Source organism: Pseudopipra pipra, chromosome 3, assembly GCF_036250125.1.
Source record: "Pseudopipra pipra isolate bDixPip1 chromosome 3, bDixPip1.hap1, whole genome shotgun sequence".
NCBI lineage: Eukaryota > Metazoa > Chordata > Aves > Passeriformes > Pipridae > Pseudopipra > Pseudopipra pipra.
The window spans coordinates 18210138-18233121 of record NC_087551.1 but is presented as its reverse complement, the minus strand read 5'-3'; the positions used below and the strand labels follow the sequence as shown (position 1 = coordinate 18233121).

The 22984-nt window shown below is 42.3% G+C and overlaps 1 protein-coding gene across 1 annotated transcript in view; it reads right to left on the bottom strand.

Moving 5' to 3' along the window:
• Positions 1-9082: 9082 nt before the first annotated feature.
• The window catches only part of LOC135411026 (calpain-8-like), a 30488-nt gene continuing 16586 nt past the window's right edge, over positions 9083-22984 (bottom strand). The window contains exons 9-21 of the mRNA XM_064648121.1: positions 22476-22636; positions 21598-21773; positions 19833-19844; positions 17945-18156; positions 17329-17365; positions 16605-16670; positions 15636-15693; positions 15063-15127; positions 13799-13867; positions 12435-12513; positions 11403-11519; positions 10755-10813; positions 9083-9832 (exon numbers count right to left, since the gene is read on the bottom strand). Of these exons, the coding sequence (XP_064504191.1) occupies positions 9809-9832; positions 10755-10813; positions 11403-11519; positions 12435-12513; positions 13799-13867; positions 15063-15127; positions 15636-15693; positions 16605-16670; positions 17329-17365; positions 17945-18156; positions 19833-19844; positions 21598-21773; positions 22476-22636 (1135 nt within the window). The 3' untranslated portion in view covers positions 9083-9808. The remainder of the gene's footprint in view (positions 9833-10754; positions 10814-11402; positions 11520-12434; positions 12514-13798; positions 13868-15062; positions 15128-15635; positions 15694-16604; positions 16671-17328; positions 17366-17944; positions 18157-19832; positions 19845-21597; positions 21774-22475; positions 22637-22984) is intronic.

Sequence of the window (22984 nt, the reverse complement as noted above, 5' to 3'; positions counted from 1 at the left end):
CACCAGGGAAATCGTGTACTGAGTACCCAAACACTTTTACTCTCTAAATTCACTTAAAGATGTCACTCAGGGTCCAGGCTGAAAAAAGCATCAGGGCCTATTTTGTTTTGTGGAACCTGTATTCATCATGATGGTCTGAGACACCTGCCCAGGTTGATGAGTGTCACTGAGAAAGTTAACAACTCACTTGTTCAGAAACTGAGCATACAATTTCATATGGGTGACAAAAGACACAGGGCTCTGCCAGCCTGCATGTAGAAGAACTTTCTCCTTTGAAAAGTGGGCTCTTTTCTAAAACTCGACACCAAGAGGCATGGTATTGCATTTCCAGTATAGCAGACTGTCACACACCAAGAGATCCCAACCTAATGATTGAATCACAGTGTTTGCAGATATGTGGGCCGAGGAGCATTTTATGTCTAGTTCATATAGATGGGAGACCCAACCTGCTGAAGAAAGACAGCAAATATGAGAGAACTGGGGACCCCAACAGAGATGAAATGACTTTCTCAAAATCAAGCCAGTCAAATTGAGGCACAATTGAGTGTTCAACCCAAATGTCCCAAGTCCTATTCTAATAGCAACCTCATAACCAGCCTTTGCTTCCAAAGCCTGCCATCCTCCATCCGTGCGCTCGGAAAGCACAGTGGTGGGAAAGCCACTGGCAGTGCTCTCTGAAGTGCATTGCAGAGGGCAAGCAATAAGATGGATCTCGAGGCCCAGGCAGCCCTTGCTGCTGTTTTATACTGGTTTTAATCAGGCTGTGCTGAAAGGCAATTTTTGGATTTCACTGTTTGTTCAGTGCTCATGAATGTGGCACCTGGTACACGTCTTATCCAATTTGAAAGCAGATCTGTCTCACAGATCTTGGTTGCTGGAATGGATGACAGGGAAAATCTCGGGCCGAAGCCATGTGTTGCTGTGATTGTGTTAAAAGGGCTAGATGAAAAGGAAGCATTACAGCTTGTATATCATCACTAAAAAACATGTTTGCAGACAGATATATTTATCCCTTTGGGCACCCAGATGATTCCCCTTTGGGGATTGATCCCTGTCAGGATAGCTATTTAAATTCTAACGGGTTTTTATTCAATCCCACAAGTAATTTTCTAGAGCTGTTAGAAAACAGGAGTTAGGAAGGGATGTTTTCAGGTGATCTGGGGACTATAGTCACCATTATCATCAGATCTGAAAATCAGAGCCATGAGCTATCCCCATGCTGTGCTTCCTGAGGGAGCCCTAGGGACCCATGGAGGTTTTGCTAAGTTGACAGAGAGCATGATTATGTGAAATATTTTTAATATATGTCTTAGTGTCCTCAAGCACTAATTACACTTCTATAAGTTGTCTCCTGCTTTAGAGTGATTGTTACTTGTCAAACATTATTTCAGCCAATTCAGTAATTGGCCAGAACTGGGCTTTGCAAATACCTTTCACAGTTTCCATTGCCTTATAAATCTATAAATAAAGAATAAGCATCTAACTTAGCACTCAGTTGTGTTTATTTAGGATGCAATAAAAGCACCAAAGGAAGGAGGAAGAAAAGTGAAATCTTTTTGAGAGGGAACACGTTCCTTCTCCTCTGTGTGACAATAAAGCAGAAGCTTTAAAAAGACGTGACTATTGTCAACACAGAGTGATAAAGTACAAAGCGCTGGTGGTGCCTGCACAGCAGATGGGTACAGGTCTATTTGATACAATGTGAAGCAAGCACTGGTCTCCTGGAAGTGATCTGTGGTCAGTCCAGTGGACCATCCTATCTCAAAGTGTCCAGGATTGAGTATTTCAGAGTAAGTACACAGATGGAAGGTTATTTTAAACTTCACAGCAGGTTTGCTTTCGATCTCTAATATTAGTGGTCAGCTCAGAGTCTGAAATCATGATGTTTCATAATTTTCCAAAAGACATTTTAGCAATAATGATTTAAACAAAAACGCTGATTGCCCTTTTTGTCCATACAGATGTCTGATCCCTTTTCTCATCTTGCCAAATACTGTAGACCAACAACATCCAGTGACCATAAGCTCTGCATTTTAGTTAGCATTTTGTAAAATACATTTCCTATGATCAGGTTTAAGTGTGTTGCTTCAATATTACATTGAATAACTTCTTCTCCCAGAGTGAAGCGAGTGTTTTTTGGGAGAGCTCCTGCTAACCCATTGGCTAAGAAGTCAGGTTTTACAAAATTTGAAAACAGGAGGAAGAGAGATACCAAGCATTAGTATGAAATTTTTGGTTGGTTTCAGTAAAATATGGGGATAGGGTAAAAAGGACATAAACTCCAGCTACTCCCTAGTAGTGCTGAAAACCCAGAAGCACCAATGCTGTGATAAAGCACATCGGTGCCATTGAAAAATGTGGAATAAACTTCAGGTATTTAACCTCAGTCAAGTGCGTAGCCAAGTGAAACAGAAAGTGCACCGCTACCTAGCAGATGTATTTGGCAGCACTGGGATGAGTGTTCCTTCAAAACCAGACTCCTCACACTGGGATTTTCGTTTGCCTGTCTTTTTACTGCTGATTGTAATTCCTCTTGAATGGTCTCACCACGTACCTGCTGTGGTGGTGCCACACTGCAGTGTATTCCAGTTACAACTGTGGGATGAGTGGAGGTGGCTGGAGGTGTGTCGTTTATGTCAGCATCAAGTGAAAATGGCTAATTTAGGGGCTGATTGTGCTCCTTGTTTCAGGAGCGTGCCATCTACTGACAAGGATTTAGTTATTCCCCAAATTAGGTGGTACTCAGGACCACACAGTCTATCTCCTGGGTATTGTAGGACCAATAAAACTGTGGATGTGCACTGCCAATGGCTTCCTCTGGCAGTTGTTTATAGGAGATCTTAACAACACCCTTATATCACGCTGTAAGTGTCTCCACATTGATAGCAATGGCACTACTCAGCTAGTAACTCAGTGTGAATAAGGGTATCCATCTGGTCCTTGGAGATGTAGCTGCATCAGTTGAAGGATCTGCCAAGCATTCCCCAAGCAGTCTGTGTGCATAGACATACGGGCTAGCACAAAATTAGGCTGGGGAATATGCTGATACAGAGACAACCAGAATAATCTGAGCAATAGATAAAGACCCTGTAACAATCCAAGAGTGGTTCCCCAGTGTAATTAGGAAGTGCACTGTTATGCAATTAATAAAATTAATTAGATGTAGACATAGGGAATGCAGGTTGAAGGCATGTTGCAGCACAGGCTTGTCTAGCTTTGTGGTACTTCTAAGAACTGTTGGTGTTATAATTGGTTTTACAGTGTCTCTAAATGAGCTGTGTTCCCAGATTTCTCTATTGACCACTCCAGTGATATTGAGAATAATTTACCACATACAACTGAATACTTCAACCTATCAAAACCAATATCAAAACATGTTGAGCACTTTTTGTTCAGTGCAGTGAACCTCTTCAGTTTAGCCAGGTTCACTCATCTTCTAGCTAAGTTCTGATTTAGCTGTCTCCATCCCTCCACGTAATGATCTTGTACTTCGGGATGGAAACATCAAGTGTCCTCGAACCAGTTATCACTATCTTGCCAGCCACTTTCAAATGAAATGAAGGAGACCTGACCGACAGTATTTTACTTACCTTTTTCTCCCAGGAATCCCAAACCAGAAGTATTTATTCAGAGGAAAACAAAACAACAAAAAAAATCATCTGAGGAAATTTTATCTGTTCTATGTGTAGGAATTCAGAGAAGCAATACCATGATTTGACGAATGCCATGTTTTTCAAGACATCCTCATGTATACACTGTTCCCAAAATGTACCTTGTGTTAAAAAAGATGTACCTCCCTAGAGACAATAGGATATCACCATTACATAGCTCCATTTTATCACAAAATGTGATAGGACATCAGGTACTGAAGAGAGATATCCTTTAGATTAGAACAGTATTTGTAGTCCTGTGGACAGAGATGGCTCAAAGATTCTTATGAGGACAGGCAAAATTAAATCAGTCAGTACTAGGGTCATCTATTACTTGGTACCTGGTTAGCCTTGAGTCTGAGCCAAAATCTGAACTGAAATCTGAGCCAAGTCTGAGTATTTATGCCAAAATCTGAAAATTGTCAAATGTGAGTATTTTTCCACATTTAGAGAGACAGTTTTAGGGGACTTCAGCAGCTCCAATACAAAATCTCTGGCACCTCTGAATGGAGGTAGGCAGCAACTGAACACAAGCAAATCTAAGCAGTGCAGCTTTGGAGTTGGGGTCTAAATGGAGATGGGGAACAGCTTAAGTGAATGCCCCAAAGATAATTTGGAAGTCACTAGTGAAGAGAAATGAATGTCAAGTTCCTAATTCATAAATCTGCACTTAACCTTTCTACTAACTTGACAGAACACACAGGAAATCTCTGGTGTGACCCACATAATTTTAAAATCATGATTTTTTTCTTGTTACTCAAGGCATAAACTGTGAAATTAATTTTATTTTCTCTCTCCATAAATCTTGTTCATTGTTTATTCTCTAGTCAGCTTGGACATTAAAATTTGGTTAGATAATTTCTCATTCAAGCTATCATGCACCAGACCAGCATGTCTGAAATTCAAACATAATCAGCACGTATAAAAGCACACACACACACAAAAATCCCAACCCAAAACTGAGACGAGTTCAAATTAAATTAACATGTAGAAGGCTGGCACTCTCTGCTGGAATCAACTTCATTATTATTAAGTTCACTACTGCTGTTTCAGATGGCTCCCTCTCTCAGGGTTTTGGCTAAAGGTGCTTTACAAATTAGAGGTCAGGTTGGTACTCCATAATTTTCTCATTTTTCCTTCAATCTCCTTTTTTTTTCTGTTTAATAAATTCTACAGTGATTCTTTCTGAAACTGAAAACATTTTGCTAATTTTCAGTATTCACAGTTGCCCTCTCCCAGGCAAGGCTTCTTCAGCAGAAGATTCTTTCACCCAAGGCGGAGGAGACACATGTCATGTGACACAACCTGCACATCAGAACATACCCTGGCAATGCCACTGCCCTCCATCACAGGGATCCTATGGGATACCCCACTGCCTCCCACAATATCTACCACCAGCAGTAATCAATCCTGTGTTTGACAAGCACCACTTTTCCTGCAAATTAATGAGCAAATATGATAAGCTTTTAAATAAAATGTAGCAAAACACAATTTGCCATAAACTGTGTTGGCCACAAAGCCCCTTAAAATCCCAAGAGATCATACCTACTTCGGCATGTGTACTGGGTAAATTTACACAGCAGTCTAAGAGTGTGATTACAGCTTCAGAAAACATACACAGTTTTACAAACACACAGAGTTTTAATCTACCTGGCTTAGTGACAGCACCAGATATCTTACTCATATCAATTACCAAATAAATCTCTTTAAATTAAAAGAAATATTTTCTTTTCTGATCAAGCATATATGGATGGCATTAAAGACAGATAACATTGTATCCAGAGAGCTATGCCCAAGAACTGGCCTAGGAGTGTTGGTTAATTAAGCAGTTAAGATGTGCAGAGAAAATCAGACACAGAAATGAAAAATCTCTGGATATGTCAAATTCTGCGCTGTCTCTAACTAAGCTGTGGCAAAAGGATTCCATTCCTTACTAAAGAGAGCACTGATGATTTTATCACTAAAGCAACGCCTCACTGCCTTGGTCTACTCTCTTTCTTCAAGCTTCAGCAGACAAACAAGTAGCCTGACTTCTTTCAGAGGTGTTAAAGCAATTTGAGCTACAGGTACCTAGCAATAAATCAGCTTTTTTGCTTTTCTGTCTAAATACATGTCCTTAATGGCAAGACTATGAATTTCCTCTCCATAGGCTGTGATGCTACTGCCAGGGCAGCAGCATTTGTAGTGGGAAGTTCAGTGGTGTTCCCATGAAGCCACAGGGTTGAGTAAAGACACAGAGAAAACACCCACTTATACTGAAATGTGTTTAATGTACTCATGTGCCTATGATGCAATGAAGACACGTCTTTGGAAAGATCTGTGGTGATTTCTACATGGACAGACTAAAAGTTTTCATTGCGACTCTGTGCCCCAAGTACCTGTGTTATGTGAGCTGCTTCAAAGTGGCTTGTGGCCTCAGCAGAGCACCTGGTTGATGTTTGCCAGTAATTGTAGCTATTCCTGCTTCTCCACCTCAGCAACCGATGGTGATATGCCAGGTCTGGAGCAGTATAGACCCCATGATCTGGGTGTGGCTTGTGTCCCGACTGGCAGGGAGTGAACAACTGAGGACGATAATGAAAATTCCCCTTCAAAACCTCAGTTAATGAGTGGCCAACAGTAACAAGTGAAGTAATTTGCTCTATTAAAGAAAGAGGATTTTATGCTGTACGTGCCAGTTATACAGAGAGAGACAGACACCATGGCAACAAGCTTGTCACGCAGTAGCAGGGCACTACTTTAAGATTAACTATCACTGGGGACATCGTTAGTGGTAGAGAAACTTTGAAAGCCTTGGAATTTGGGTTCCTTTTGCACCCAGGATCTCACTTGCTTTTATGGAATTTGAATTCCCAGTCTACAGACTTAGCCTGGGATAGTGACAATAGGAGGCTGGGATGTTGGATGCATCCTGAAAAACAGGGAAAGGAAAATTGTCACTATAGTATCTCAGTGCTTCCAGGCCTGCCGGTTTGTCTGAACTGTATGGAAATGAAGAACGAAAATGTACCATTGAGTCAGGTTTAGCAGGTTTGTCTGAAGTAAAGAATGAAAAGGAGTTTGAAAAGGACTGCTCCTTCTGTGCTTACTCGTATGCCATGTATCTGATCATTAGCCTGCAGTCATGGAAATGAGAGATCCCTCTGTAAATCTCCCATTCAGGGAGGGTGAGCAGGTGATAAATAATTGCACATACGATGTTGATTCTTTTTATTCTCATAGCTCATAGGCAGAATCCCAAATACCCGTGATTGTCTTGTACCTGATGCAGACATTTACTCTGGTGCAAAGCTGGTGTCAGATGCTGATGGGGTAGGATTTATACCCATGGGAAGTTCCTCTACAGACAACCACAAGGCAATTAGTCTACAAGGCATTTGGAACTCTGAATGTGGTCTAATTTGAATCTCATTTTACAGGAGCAACATACAGAGTTCAAGTTTCCAGTTCATGAGGCTGCAGGGGAAAGTGGAGAGAGAAAGGAAAGATTGAAGAGCTGTAGCAGAGTTTCTGTGGGAGTCTCTTTTGCCCCACCATATCTACAAAGTGCTGAGAATGCCATGCAGCACGGTTTTCATAGTGACAGGGAACATATCACAAATTCATGAACCTTTGTGACTTGCCTGCGTTATAATTTCCCATGACTGAGCTACTCAAATCTAAAGAGAGCTGCAGTGCTTCACAGCTCCTAAAATGAAGCAGAGCCAACATGCAGGGTATAAGAGCGCAGAGGCAAGATGCCCAAGCCCTGGCTCAGCTCACTGTGCCCCACTACTTCCACGGGAGCTGCTGCAGGCATTATAGTGAACAGCTATTTTAGCCCCATCAGGACTAACTGGGAGAACTGATGAGCGCAGACATTTGCTCAGCTTGCAGCACAAGGAAGGAAAATCAGGTGGACATTAATCATCTTTTTGCAGATGCGTCAAGTAAAAAGGAGGAGCGCGTTCAATCCCATGAAAAGGCTTATTTTTGAGCAGTTGTTCCCTCAGACCTGATAGCCAAGTGCTGTGCTCAAAGAACAAATGAAAGAGGACGTGGTTCCTCTGGAGCTGCCTGCTTCCCAAAGATAAAGGAAGATGGAGTGCAGCACTCTGCCCATCCTGTACAGGAGGGTGAGAGTCATTGAGATAACTGTGAGAATTATTGTGGTGGGGGCATCTGGCTTGATGTAAAAGGGAGAAAAAGTGGGAGCATGCAGTGGATTTCTGCATATGTTTGCATTTCCCAGTCCTATGGAGAGAGGCCTCTCTGGCCGTAATTGGAATGAACTCAAGAATAGCACATGTGAGCAGAAAGCAAATCTGAAGCTGCAAGCAGTCAGTTCACCCTGCTGCATGGTTAGTAAGGAGACGTGTTGCATACTCAAGGTATAGGGCAGGGAAGGACACGTTCATTTTACTGAACAGGCAGAGCATTCACCAGAAAATTCTCAAGGTTTTGGAGACCTCAGCTTGCCCCAGGTAGCTCTGTCTTCCAGGCAGGTGGAGGTACATAGATGTCTGTTGTTGGTCTGCAGGCAAATATCTGTCTTGAAAAACTGATGGCAACCTATGACAGCTGCATGCATGTCATGGTCAGTGACACGGGCAGAGGGACAGCATGGGGAAAGTGGTTCCTACTCTGGCTGCTTTTATCCTGCAACCTGAACTGGGAGAGAACCTCTAAATGAGCAGCAAATACCATCTGTTAGAAAGGCAGAGCCGTGCACTGAAACAGGTCACACATCCCTTTTAGTCAGACAGCTGTAGCCAGCAGCAAAAAAAAAGGCTGGGAGATGTCAAGTGGAGATTTGGGGTTTGTCATGAGGAATTCTGCATTCAGAGACTGGAACCAAACAACAGCTTTCTTCCTGCTCAAAGAAAGAGCTTAGGAATAAGCAGGTGCGGAGGATCCTGTGTCCAGGATTTTTGAACACTGCCTCTCTCAAACACAGAAGAGAAAAGGGAACAGAGCCTTGTTCCCACATCTGCCCTGGGGACACAGATTTCTGCCTCCACTCCTTCCACTCCCGAGTAGAAGTGTCAAATACATATCATGGCCATGACATGCATGGTTTCATCAGATCATTACTGCAAGTTACAGAAATATTTTCTGATTGCTAATAAAGACTGCTAGATTGTCTTGCCAGCATTACTATGCTATTACTATTTATAATACTGTGAAATTCAATGTCCTTTTTAAAGGACAAATATTTTAAAAGCTCTTAGAAGAGCATAGCACTGTTAGCCAGTGTAAAGTTTAAGGCAGTTGAAGCCAGTTAGCTTCAGTTTCTTCTTTAAATAATGACCCACATTAGCACATCCCTCACACACTCAAGCTCCTAGACTCCCTACATTTAAATTTTATGGTCCTCCCCTCACCCTTGTCTTCTTGAGATTCTGAGCTCCAGTCACTCACAAAACTAAAACTCCAAATCCCATCTTCGGGCATGCATATGGACAAGTATTCATAGGAGAAGATCTCAGCTGAAATAATTGCAGAAAATTGCACATGACCTACCATCCTCTCCCCTCCTCCTGGAAGACTGAGCCAAGACTCGTGGAGGAGTGCCATCACATTTTGCTGATTCCCAGTTCACGCTCAGGGCTGTGTCTATGCCCAATTCCTCTGTGTGCTCAGCAGCTCATCATCTGCCTCCAAGCTCCTCACCCCCAGCTTCTGCAGACGCCTGGCAGAGCCATAGAGGACAATTGTCTGCTGCCAGAGCAGCAACATAAATTTTGCCCACACTCTTGAGCATGGGTTTCTCTCTGTAATCCATATGCTGGATGTTGCAGGCAGTGGAGATCCCTTCCAGGATTTTGAACACTGATTTTGAACTTTGATGCACAGTCAGAAGTCAAATGAAAGCCCCCTGGGTCCATCTGTGCTAAGTCAAAATTTGGGAGATTTCAGCATGACACAGAACAGTACTCTTTAGGCAGAAAAAGTAAAAGAGGTCAGTTTGGGGGTTGTTTGTTTATTTGTTTATCTTTCTATGTTTAAGAGTGCACTTATTTTATAGCTGACAGGAGATCATTTTTAGTGGCTTAAAATAACTTGCCAGTAGTAAAAAAAAGTTTCTCTCTCATTTTTTCATAACAAAGAGATGCCAAACAAATGGTTCCATGTTCAGAAGAGCCTCAGAGGTCTCTGCTGAATTGATCAACCGTGGTTCAAACCAGTGTGCAGCACAGCCACTGAGGGAGAAACAGAACAAGGAGTCAGGCCATCTGGAAGGTCTACAGAATCCCACTGGGGCACTCTACCATGGCTCTGGGAGAACAAGCTGGGAAAGGCTAGAGTTGCATTTTAATTTGTTATACGTGAAGGATCCATCTGCTCTGGAACTTTAGGGAAATCTATTGCCAGGATCAGCCTCAGACATTGCAAATGAGGTCTCTTCCAAAGGAACACCAGTTCTCCAGGGCAAGCTGGAGAAACCTTCAACTTTCAACCTTGAAAAATTCTAAGATGGGTGTATGGAATGCACAATTTCAGCTAGATTTCACTGTGACTGAGGGTCACAGGGCTTCCTAGCCATCCTCCTCCCTTCGAGCCAGTCTTCAGATGAGAGGACTAATTGGATGGACCACTTGGGGTTCCTTCCAGCTGTTTCCTGAGATATATTTGTATTCTGCAAAGGGAAGACTCAAGCTGATGCCTTTTATAACAGCTTCAACAGGAGTAATTTGCATTAAAAACCATGTGGGGAAAAAAAGACCTGGCATCTTAAAAGGTTTCTTCTAATTCTGGCAGGTTGATCAGTACATTTTCTGACAGACAAGAATAGTTCCCTGCTGTGTGTTTTCTAATGAACTGACCACTGGTCTCTAAAAGAAGATAGTGAAATGCACTGTGTAAGCATCTTTTCAATCAGCCTTAGGAGCTCTGAATGTATCTTTACTTTTTTGCTCATATAAGTTAAATGTTCATTCTACTCATTCAGACAGGCCTTCTGAGCTAAGAACCTTTTCACATAAACTTGCCCTTTGAATCACTATCATGTTTACCTTATAATATTGATTAAAACACTTATAATAGTGATTTTGAATAAATGTATTTTAGTGTGGTTCATTGCTGCAGCTTCACAAGGTGGTATTTCAATCTGACCAGCCTTACCTCAGGCAGAGAGAGCTGGATGACTCCATTCTTGTCTTTATCCAGGAGATGGAACACTTCTGAAATGCAGGATAGGGAAGAAAAAACTTGGAAATAAACCACAAAGTTTGGCATGTAGAGAATCACTGTCTGACAAAATGTAAAGGTCTGGATTTTTGCCATGACCTGCTGGAAATCTAGACTGGTTCTGTAAGATTACAGCTGTTCTTTTCTATGCTGCTTCATGGGGCAGAATAGATCTACAGCAGCAAACTAAGAGTTGGCAGCAGGACAACTATAAAATCTGATGTGGTAGCACCTAGTATGGTCTGGGGACAAACCTGTAAACCTGGTCTGAGTAAGGACTGTAAACAATAGATGGTACCATTTATAGGAGCTGGGACAATGTGGGAGCCAGAGCACTGACCACAAGTTACTGATGATTCTAAAGCAGAAGAAAATGGTATTGTATGTTATGGAAACATGTCCATGGTCATTCAGACAGAAAGGCTTTTGCTGTTTCTCTGCTGATTTCTCCAACAGATGGACCCAGATACAATTTTGCTGGCATCCTGACATTTCCATTCAGTTTGCTACATTCACAGTTAAAAGACACCAAAACCCAAAGTTTTCAGGAATTCCCCTTGGCTGATGAACAGAGGCACTTACTGAACAGGGTCTCCAAGCGGATCATACAGGCCACAAAGCCATCAAAGTCGATGGTCAACTTGCTGCAGGCATAGCGGGTGACGATGCTGTGCTGCACCTGATCGTTGAGCGTGAAACCTGAAGGCAGGAAAGCACAGGAATCTCTGACACAGCACATTAATATGCTGTCTTTGATGTGACTTATCCCTGGGCTGCTGCAGCTGCAGGCAGACCTGGTTGAAGGTCAGAACTATTCCTTTCAAAAGGCCTGTTGGACGCCATCACCTACCTCTGTGGGTCCTTTCCAAAAGGAATTGTGCCATTGTGCTGGGTGAAGAGAGGCATAAAGTTCTCCCACAGCATTTTGTCAGACTGCATATTTCACATTGTTTCACAGCATAACCAGTCCTATGTTCCCCAGATAAACCCCTAATTAGTGAGTCTTGGCACTGCAGCTGAATAGCAGTGATTGCAGCACAGCCAATTGCTCACATAACATATTGGGCTCTATTCAGGCCCATATTAGTGCTATTTCTGTCTCTGGATCATTCACATAAACTCCACTGAGCACAAGACAAATCAAAAAAACAGTGCTCCTCTCGATGCCCCCGAGCTGGCAAGCACTGCTACAAAAGTTAATAGTACACATCACAGAGGACATCACTTGGGCATGCCTTGATCAGGCTTGCACCTTCTCTAGTGTAGAGAAAGGTGGTGGGAGGAAATGATGGAAAAAGAGAGTTTGGGCATAGCTCTGAAAGAGGACAATTAGGATTAGGAAATAATGAGGCCAAAAATAGAGCAAGTAATAATCAGATGGATAAGCAACGGTCACAGCATGGACAAAAGTATCAGTGGTTCATAATGCAGAACAGAGGACAGGGTTTGATGTATATAACAGCCAAAGATATAGCAGTATGTGACTCTCAGGAAGGGAGAATGGCACTGCCAGTGCTGTGATCTAGGTGACGGGAGAGAAGAAAAGCCGTTAAAAGTCTCCACTGTTCTTCCAATGTTTGGTGATCTGGCAGTGTTCCCGAGCAGTACACTCACCTGCCTCTCTGAGGGCATTTCGCATCTCATGGGAGTCCATGGTACCAGAGTAGTCCCTATCCACTTTCTTATAGATTGCCTGCAGCAGAGGGGAAGAAGGGAATACGGAGAGGGCACTTCAGTGTGTGCCCACGCAGCAACGTGACGGTGTGGGCACAGGGAGGCAGGCTTGGGCTTTCCCAGCTGGGTCACAGCAGCAGTGAAGACATGTTAATACAAGGCTCATCAGGGGTTAGAAGCCAAAATGGACTAACCAGAGGGCTCCTCTAAGGTTTAACCTTGGTTTGCTAGTCCACTCTGCAGTCCGTGCTGTGCCATCCTCCCTGCTCATGTAGCTAGATTAATGCCAGGTTAACGCCAGGACAATCATGCCCACCTCTGCTGTGTCCACAGTCACCATTGTGCAGACACAGCCTTGGGTTTCTGATGGCTGGGACAAGGGTTTCCCCTACCAGCCCAAGCTCCTACTCTTTGAAACATTAATGAGGAAGGGAAACATTTCAAGTAGCTGGCAAGCAAGGCAGACTGGGAAACATGTTCCCATGGGCTGGCAGCCTGCCTGCCTTCGTATTATATGGTGGCAGACAGGCCATTGAGGAAAATACCCATCATTTGGCAAACACTGCAAGAGAGAAAGTCCATTTTGCTTCATATTTCGGACACGACGACAGATGCTTCCTACTGCCAGTGTGCTATTATCCAGAATTAGATGCCACCTAGACCTACAGATAATACTTGATTTGGGTCTCAATGCTTGCTTTGCTGACAATCCCTAGGATAGAGCTAGGGCCTCATCAAACTCCAGGACAGACGCTCTGTGATGACCAGCATCAAGTATGGTGGCAGCAGGCTTGTCTGAAAGGGATGTCACACAAAGAAGGTCCAAAATTGGCCTTCCTTTAGACTGCTTGATTCTAGGTGAACTTCTTGGGATATTAAATGCTCTGCCAGAAAAATAATTCAGCATTTCTACAAGATTTAAAAAATAAAAAAACAGGGTTTTGTAGGTCCTAAAAATATGTTTCTTGTGTTTGCTTATGCCCAGCCAGCAATGCAGCATATTGCAACAGCAGAGATATGTTCATATGAGCTTTAATAGAGCAGGCAGCAGAGAGAGCTGTCTTTGCCAACAATGAAAGAGGGTTAATCTGTCTTTCCATAAGGAGAGTGGTGGGGCCAAGGAGAAAGAGAATTTGCTTGTGCGCTGTTGAATGAGTGGTGTTTCAGAGGCCTGGAGCAAACTCCAGCTGGGAGAAGGAGGGCTTCAAAATATTTATGCCTGTGATGGTTTAACCCTATCTCAGTTTTGGATCTGTACTTCAGAGCTGAGAGGGAAGGTGAGACAGTCAGAAATGTTATATTACCAAATACTTTTGAATCTTCATCCAAAGTGTCTTGAATTCTAGAAGTCCCAAGGTGCCGGTCCCATCAGTCTGGGCCATGTTAAGGCATAGTTCAAAAATCAGGATTTTTCTATCCTTAACAAAACTGGAGAACAATCAGTTCTGATAAAAACATATCACCCATCACAGTGTCATCTTAATGCCAGTTTAGTTCTAATTTGTAATGCATCTCCATCTCCCACAGACATGCCCACAGCTTTACATTTGCTTAGCTAGAGGCATGCCAAGAATTTCTAGGCTATCTGCACTCTCAAGGAATGATATATGGGATTGCTAAATATATAAGCATGATTAGATCCACTCACATTTTGTACAGTTAACAGTAGATTAGAGTCCTCAGGGAAAAAAGAGACTGGCCTCACAATGGACAATTTTTAGAAACCAGAGGCAGGCACTGCAGGGGAAGAGAGAGTCAATAGGAGGCTAAAGTCTTCCTCCTCGTCCTTCAGGGCCTTGAACATCCCTTCCAGTGGGAAATTATGCAGAAACGGGGATCTGGAGTCCATGACGCTGTTCTTACTGAGTTTCCCATTAGCTTGGGGAGCCTGTGGAGTGTAGGGAATGGTATCACTTCTCCTAACGGCCAGTTATCCACAAGATCCACAGCTAATCCCTGCTGGCCTCAATATGACCATGCCATGAGACCAACAACAGCATGATCCTGGCAGCATGGCTTTTGACTCTCCCAGTGCACCTTCTCAGCATATCAAAGGAGCACTAGCACATGTGTTTGACCTCTCCTTTTCCCTTGGCTACTTAAACCTTATTAGCTCTCATGTGTCCTGCCAGCTGAGCAGAAGGGAGGGAGGCACAGCATGCACTTGTAGCCTTCCCCCTCTGGAAGGCTCCCCAGGCTGCCTCTGCTGCTGCAAGCTCAGTGCTCCATAAGCTGGACCTGACTTAGAGACGGCAGATGAGGATGTGCTTAAAACCTGTGTCCTGACAAGCATCAGGAGCATCCAGCCAGAAAGTCCCTGTTTCTTCTCCCTCCTATTTTTAGGGAAAAGTTTAAGCAATGAGACATGCAGAGAAGGTGAGAGAAGCAGCTGATTGTTAAATGGTTCAGGTTTCTGCCACCCTGAGCTGATAGAGCTGCTTGGCTGAGTTTTTTGCCTTCAGCCATGTGGCTGGACAATTGAAGTGTAAACTTAGCCCATCTTGTCAGGGAGTTTTGCAAAGGAGATCCAGAAACCTTAGAGGTGGTGAAATGACCTTCAAAGGATACATCTAAAAGGCTGATCATCTCCCTGCAAGTGTTAATGTTGAATCCATCACTTTTAACATCCTTTCCTGCACAAAAAGGAAGTAAAAGTCCAAGTCAGAAATACTTTTAGAGAGATATTTTTCTGCAGTCAACCTTGGAGATGTCAGCCACCTTAAAATCTTGGCAGCAAAGCAAATGCTCTGCCATTTCTTCCACTATTTCCCTTCAGTTGATTAATATGGCTTCTCTTTTTTTTATTTTTTTTTTTTGCATAGGGGGAGGGAATGTTATTGGGTTTGGTGATGCTGAGCCTTTATCTATCCACATCTCCCATGGTGGTTCCCCAAAGAAAGTACAGGGAACATTGTGCCTCTGCAGAACATCTCCTGGCAGCACTCCGAAGGGGAGCGCCAGGTAGTATTACCTCCACTGCCCCCCCAACCCCATATTTAGATGTTCTACAAGCCAGGAGAAACTCAGCTGGGGGCAGACACAAACTCAGTTTTTCATCACCCTTAGCTGATAGAGCTGGGGTTTGTCAGCAGAGATCCCGTTCCCAGCTCCATCCAAGGGGAACTACATAATGTTACTTACTCTTTGCCAAAACCCGGTTTAGGATAGTTTGAAGTTCAACTGCAGTCACTTCACAGTCCTGGACAGAAAGCAAGACATACTTTAGGTATCAACATAGAAATTATTTGAAACAAGTTATATTCATTTGCTGTCAGACATTCAGAGACTATTTCCCTTCCATATCTAGGGCATGTAAACCCTTTAAGTTTTTTCTAACACTATATATTTACCCTCAGATATTAGAGGGAGAAGATCTTAAAAAACAATTAATATTTTCTAGGCATTTAAGTGGGAAATAAGTGGTTTGTTAGGTGCTATAGTGAGATGACCCAGTAAATGGCAACTTTTTAACAGGTTTTGACTGAATAAAGAGGTTCAGGAGAACATTTAAGATTTTCCATGTGTGAAAACTACAACCAAACAATAGTAAAATTGCCCTCTCAAAATTCAAAAAGGTCTTTTAAACTAACTAGATGTTTTCCCTCTCTGATACCAGTGGTCACCTGTTCATTAAGAGAAAATCTGACGTGACAGCCACAGGCTAGCTCAGCAGGGCTTTGTAGATACTATTTTTCAAATACAATAAATAGAGAAAAAGCTCAGCCAACAGTTTTCTGATTCCTGGGGCTAAAGAAAAAGGAAGGAATTGGCCAGCTAGGCAATTGTCAGAATTATACGATAACTCCACAGGTAATTTATTTCACCGTGGGATAATATTTTTACAGTCCTCACTTCTATCACCCCTGTTTTCAAAGTTATTCCCTGCCCTGCATTACTGAGGGGAAAAATCATATTTTGCACCAATAAGAGGAACAATGTAGAAAATCTTCTCTATTGTAAAATAAATTGAACTGAAGCCGTGAGTTAATAAAAGGGGAGAAATACTTGGTTTTTTTGAAGACCAGTCAGCAAAAGGAATTGGCAAGTCAAATATTTGCATAATCTTAACAGACAGGTCTTCGTCTTTTTTGTTCACTTTAATCCACTTACCTCTCCAGAGAGCTTTTGGAACAGAGTCTTGAACTCATCATCTATATCTTTGTTATCGACACAAGGCTAGAGAACAGAGATGACCAAGAGTGTGGTTAACAAGGTGGTTCTAGAAAGCGAGCTGTGGATATCATAAAGACACTGTACAGGGGCATATTCACAGCAAGAGCAAAGGAGCACTTGCTCTGCAGTCCTGGCAAAACAGAGGCACTACTTAAATCATGAGCAGCCAGGGGCTGGCTTCAGTTGAGAGTAAATACTTCCTAAGGCTGATGAAAAAGTTTTCTCCTTCTACCAAGATAGTTTTATAAAATAGCCACAGGGAAAACGTTGCTGCACTCTGCCACAGCAATTCTTTGGAAGTCTGCTTCTGCAGTTTCTCTCAGGCTTCAGGAAGATTTTGTTTTTATGGGAAGGATCGTTCTGTGCCCTTCCCGCCTTCTCCTACCTGTGCTAGAGGCAAAGACAATCTAATGTGCTCCAGCCCAGTCTACAAGGGTGCAATTTCTGTGCTACGTGACCCAGGTACATGAATGCGAAACTAAGACATGGATATAGGAAAAGAACTTCCAAAAATAAAAAATATTTCTCCTGACCATAAAAACATACTGTAACCCCAGGTCAGGTAAGAAATTAAAGTCTTGCTCCTGTTTTACCCTCCATTATGAAGGAAAAGTCTGCCAAGAAAAAAACCAAAAAGATCTGCCCAGTTAATTCATCTAACCTCATATGGTTTCGCAGACACCACATCACCCATCATCCTAAGGAAAAAGAAAAGAAAAAAATAAAACAACCAGAAATTATGAGTCTACTATAAAATCTTACCTTTAAAATAATTAGCAGAACAAGTTGTTTGACTATAAGGTGTTAACAAATGCACAGAACAAGCCCCCACGTTTCCTGCTTCCCATGCTCCCCATCCCCCATCTCTGTTTGCCCCAATTCTTTGAAGATATTTCCCCTGGGAAATCCAGCCTTGTCGTTCTTGTCTTGCATTCAGACTCTTGTTTTTTCCTTCAATGGCTGCTATTGATACAAACATTTTTAAAACCATCTCCTCATCATCATGCTCCCAAATTCTGCACTCTTTAACTGTGCACAAACCTGAGGGATCTAGTTACCACCTGAGTGCTTTGTGGAGGCCATCTGAAGAGCCATCACTCTCTTCCATGGGTGTGTGTGTCACATATGGTAGACTAGGTAAGAAAATTAGTCCTAGAAATGGGCCTATTTTGCTGGTTAAGAGGAAAGATTGAGCACAGAGTGTGGGCGCAACATCCAAGCTTTTCCTTCATGTGCCTCACCAGGAAAAGAGGAGGCTCTACAGAGAAGGGACCCACCGTGTTTTAGCGCATTTCTCAGCAAAAACTCGCAGGCAGAACTCTCCGTTTTTGTAAGGCTCAAAAGTGGACGGCACAATGAGATACTCTCCCCGGGGCAACTTCATGCGGCAGGAGACTTCACGCAGGTTCATATAAGGATCAGTCCGGGCTGCTGGTTGGTGCCTTGTGAAGAATGCACGGCTTGCATGAATCTCTGTGTCATTCTCCAGCTGTGAGAAACGTGTTTTTGTTAGGAACCATTTGGCAATTCCCTGGTAAGCCAGTCACCGTATTTAGATTTCAGTGCTTTAAAGCCAGCTCAAGTTTTTCTTCACGTAAAACAATAAATCTGTGAGTGATGGCACAAAGATAACCACCAGGGTTCTGTCATGGGAAACAGGCAGATAATTAGAAAGGGCAAGGATCTTTCTCTATAAAGATTATCTTTTCACATGCCTTGTTACAATTGGTAATATATAAAATAAATAGAAATATCATAATGTGTGCTCATATCTGATCAAATTAGTACACTGTAAGTTGTCTGTGTCTTGAGCATTTTTTGCTTTCATAGCCTGTTTGTTTCAGAATATTTTTGAGCAATTTATGGTATGTAATAAATCTCCTAACTGCACAGGAATTGCAGTCCCTGATTTTTTTAAACAGACAGAAAAAAATAGCAAACAGGACAGAGTAGTAGTCACAAGGGTGAGACTTCTGAGGCCACATTAGATGGTTTACCCAACTTCTATTAGTTTTGCAGAAAACAGTACTTAATTTTTCCTTAATACCAATATACTCTTAAGGAAGTGAAATGTTGCACAGCTCATGAAATAAAACACTGACATAAGAAGAAACAGTAGTGTAAGAATAACATCTCTGCTATAAAACTCCTATTCATGACTTTTGCTGCACAAAGATGTCTTTCAAAAAGTGTGATTCAATGACACAAGAAAAGTGCTATGTGGGATACAGGGTGGGAAGCATCGCATAGGGATAAGGTTTCTGTCTAAGACCAAAGCATACAAAGATGTTACTAAACATTGTATAATCATCAGTTTTTCCACTGTAAACTGTAGAAAAATATGCTTTTTTTCCACTCTAAACTGTAGAAAAATATTCATTTTTTCCTCTTTTGTTCTGAAGATAAGATCCAATTTGGTATTTATTTAACAGCCCCATCCTTTCCCCTCAGTCAATATTAAGCTAAGTAGAGCTGCAAAGATTAAGAAGACAGATTCATATCTTTTTCAATATATAAAGTTGATTTTTCCTTTGCATTTGCAAGGTTGCTAAAAGAACACACTTAATTGCTACATGGCCACACATTCATTTACTGAGAGAGGAAAAGGGCTGAAAAGACAAAGAAAAATTGGCAGCATAGGCTGCTGGACCTCAGTAACGAGTATAGGCTATTCCTGCTGCCAGACACCCCTGGGGTCTCTTTCTTCAGCAATGAAAAGTCTCCTTGCCTCAGTATTGACATCTGGGAGGATTAGGGAAAGTTGAGCAGGGTTTGTTCATTACCAGGAGCCCTCAGCTCAGAACTGTAAAAGGAATGGATCCACAGAGTTTGGTATTTCTTCTAAACAACATTGGCTACATTTTAGAGTGCAGAGATCCTGTTCTACCTTCACCTGAACTAAACAGACAAATTCTGACCTCTGTTATACAAACTTAGTGGAAACCAAATTTCAACAAGTATAAATGAGGTCAAGATTGGGAGTCAGATATCTGTAAAAAATCCTTGTGCCCCAGTCCCTTGAAAATGGTTATTCTATTCAGAACTTGAGCCATTGGTCCAGTGAGATGTCATTAGTAAGGAAGAAGTCTTCCTGGCAGCTATATTCTCCAGTGCCACAGGAAGTGCCCATCTGGAGGCTAGAAGTCTTCAGCAGAAATTACATACCTCTTGAGGAATCTGAAAGGAAGGGAAAGAGCCAGTGTTAAAGGGCTGTTATACCCCTGCATCTAAAAGTAGGGGAAAAAAAGTTGGCTAAAGCCTCCCTCAGACACATTTTTTTAATTTTCATTTACAACCACATATTATAATATCAGATATACTTGAAGTTCTATCTTGTCCTAGAGCTGTTCCAAAAGAAAAACAGAATTTTCATCCAGAGGAATCTATAGAACATTTAATTGTTTTTCTCCAGACATGGTGGTGAATTACACTGACGGTTGGAAATATTTGAGTAAGCCTTTAAATGCTCAGTCAGGAAGGTCAACAAGTTAGCCTCACTTTGTTAACAAAAACCAGAGAATTTATTACAGCAGACCTAAAAGCTACTAGTCTACTGTTACTGGAATATGATACTGGAATCAGCCTAAGGATGATGAGATTGTTGTGAGGCAATTATAACAAGTAGCAACTTTCTTAAATTAACTAAATTGCTATGTTGCATCTCCAAATATAAGGTAGCATTTCGAAACTAATTAAGTCATCATGAGAGCACAGATTCCAGTGAGAGTCAAAGAGAATGTCCTACCAAGTCCTGAAAGAGCCTTTAAAAATATCACCCATACAATGATTGTGGGACCCGAGTGACCCCTAGAGACCTCAGGTGTTGTCCCCTATAATCAGCAGGGTCATCAGAAGGAAGGAGCTGGATGACAGGTGCACTTACTGTCTGTAGGCATTTTGAGCTACATGACTTACAAAAGCATCTTAAGACTCACTTAAGGGACTTAAGAGTCTACGATGGATAAGATCACAGAGGATGCAGATGGAACAGATTAGATGCAAAGCACAAAAGGTTCTTCAGCGTTGTATTCAGTGATACAAGCAAACAGACATCCATAATGTGCAAATTCAAATGCCAATAGGTGAGAGTGGTTGGCACCATGGAGGTGGCAGCCCCATGTGCTCAGTGAGAACCAGGGGTGCATGAAGACACTTAGGCACCAGGGAAAACCTTTCCTAGTTTTGAACCATTTTGCACAAGATCTATTATCAAAAGTCAGCCGTTCCCACCTGCTCCAACCTGTGCTGGCTAACGATCTTCATCCAGTGGAATCTATACAACATCTAATTGCTTTTCTCCACATATGATATTGGGAATGATAGTACTGGTTGGAAATTTTTATGTTTGCTTCTCCCCTCTCACATCACAGAAATTAGAGGTTACACTGTAGATTTTTTTCCCCCTACATTATATTTTCAGAGACAGAAGCAACACCAGGAAAATCAGGAAAAAAAGGCCCAAAATTACTGAATCAGAACAATAGCATATGGTAGCCAATGAATCAAAAAAAATTTAATAATAAATTTATTAATAATAAATTTAATAAAAATAATAATGAAAAAGAAAGTGACTACTGAGTGGTAACGACAGGTTGTAATCAGAAACACTTATCTGGAATTGCCAGGCACCCTGACCATGCCCTCATTCAGATTTTGTAAGAGAAGACTCTCAATGGGACTGTAGCTAAATTATTGCCTCTAGTTTTTACATTGCCATCCTGTAAAGTGGGACAAAAATTAAGCCTAGATTTATTTGAATCTTCCTATATTATGTGGGTCAGGAAGACAGGGGAGAAGAAATTGAATAATTTTTCAAAATCCAGTTCTTATTGAAGTTTGGTGCTGAATGTCAAGACGTAACGCATTGCTGATTCTTTTCCAATGTAACACAACAGGGAACAAAGCCTTTCAAATCAGGAACAGACTTTACCTGATAGAGTGAATAACCAATACTAAGCAGACCTTCTCCCGTTCTCTTCTGTCCCCTGCGGTTCTTCTGCATTAAGCCCACCAGTATAGTACAGCATGGCTCATTCAAATCCCCTTCATGGTCATCATCTGGTTCATCCAACCGGATTTTAAACTGGGGATTGGTCCAGTATGTTGCTAAGAATTCCCAAGGCAAGACAGAAAGGAGAAGACTTTGTTGTCATTGTAGCAAAGATGGCTGTCACTAGATCTACAGAGAATATCTCTTTGGAAGGACTTTTGCCTGGAGTTTCTCCAGTTCTTTCCATTGAGGTATATAGGTTTATGTTTTCACATCTATGCTGAGTATCCATTGGAGCCATGGGAAATCAAAGCACCAGAGTATTTCCTGGGAACTAATGACCAGCTGGGAGGAGCAGTTAATTCCAGACAGTCATTTATCTCCAGGAAATGTCCTTGGCTCAGGGTGTTATTGTTGCAAGAGGGCCAAATGCCAGACAGCCTCTCCAGAGGTCTAACCTGAAAATGAATGGGAAACAACACTGCCACTGAACTGTGTTACTTTCCTGGCCTGCCCAACCCTCCAGAGGATTACTCCAGCCAGTAGCAAAAGCCATGTAAGCAGGAAGAGCAGGCAGAGGAAAAAAGAAGAATATAGCCACAAATTAACTGCTTAGTGGGTTGGTAATCTCCGATGAGGAAATAAGCGTGAATTAGATCTCCATTTAGACTGCCAAGCTTTTGCTTACTGTCTAAACCCCGCAGAAATTGCTGCTGCTCCAAGCCCTTCCCACCAAACCTCCCTTCAGCTCACAAGCATTAATTTTTCAAATGTTTTGTTTGGGATTTCATCAAATGCCCATTTGGCTGGGTCTTCACCTTGGTAGTTCTGGCAGCCCCCAGCAGTTGAACCCCGTCTCCACTGTCCATTAAACAGGGTCAGGTCCCATTTATTGACCGCGTTGCTTGTCAGCGTGTCAGGAGTCAAGTTGCAGATCTCAAGGCGGGAGAACTGTCTTTGAAAATCTGCGAACGCCATCCTGGCACACAAAAAGACCAGGGTTAGTCCATCAACCTGCAACAGATGAGGCAACTGCAACTGGGCGCCTCTCTGAACAGGGTAGCAAAGGTTGGTACTACAGAGCTGCCCAAAGCCACATTGAATTGAACTCTGGAACTCAGAACTGGCTTTTGGGAAACAAAATTACCCACTCCCTAAATGAGGTGTATCTTCTGGAGACAGTCTTTCTCAATGGCTGTTACACATTATGGGCTCAGTCATACCATTTTGTCATCCCCAGTTGGGGGAATCCCTCATGGATCATGCTTCATAAATAAATTCACTGAAACTGGTGAAACAATATGTGCGAGGAGATTCCATTTAAAGG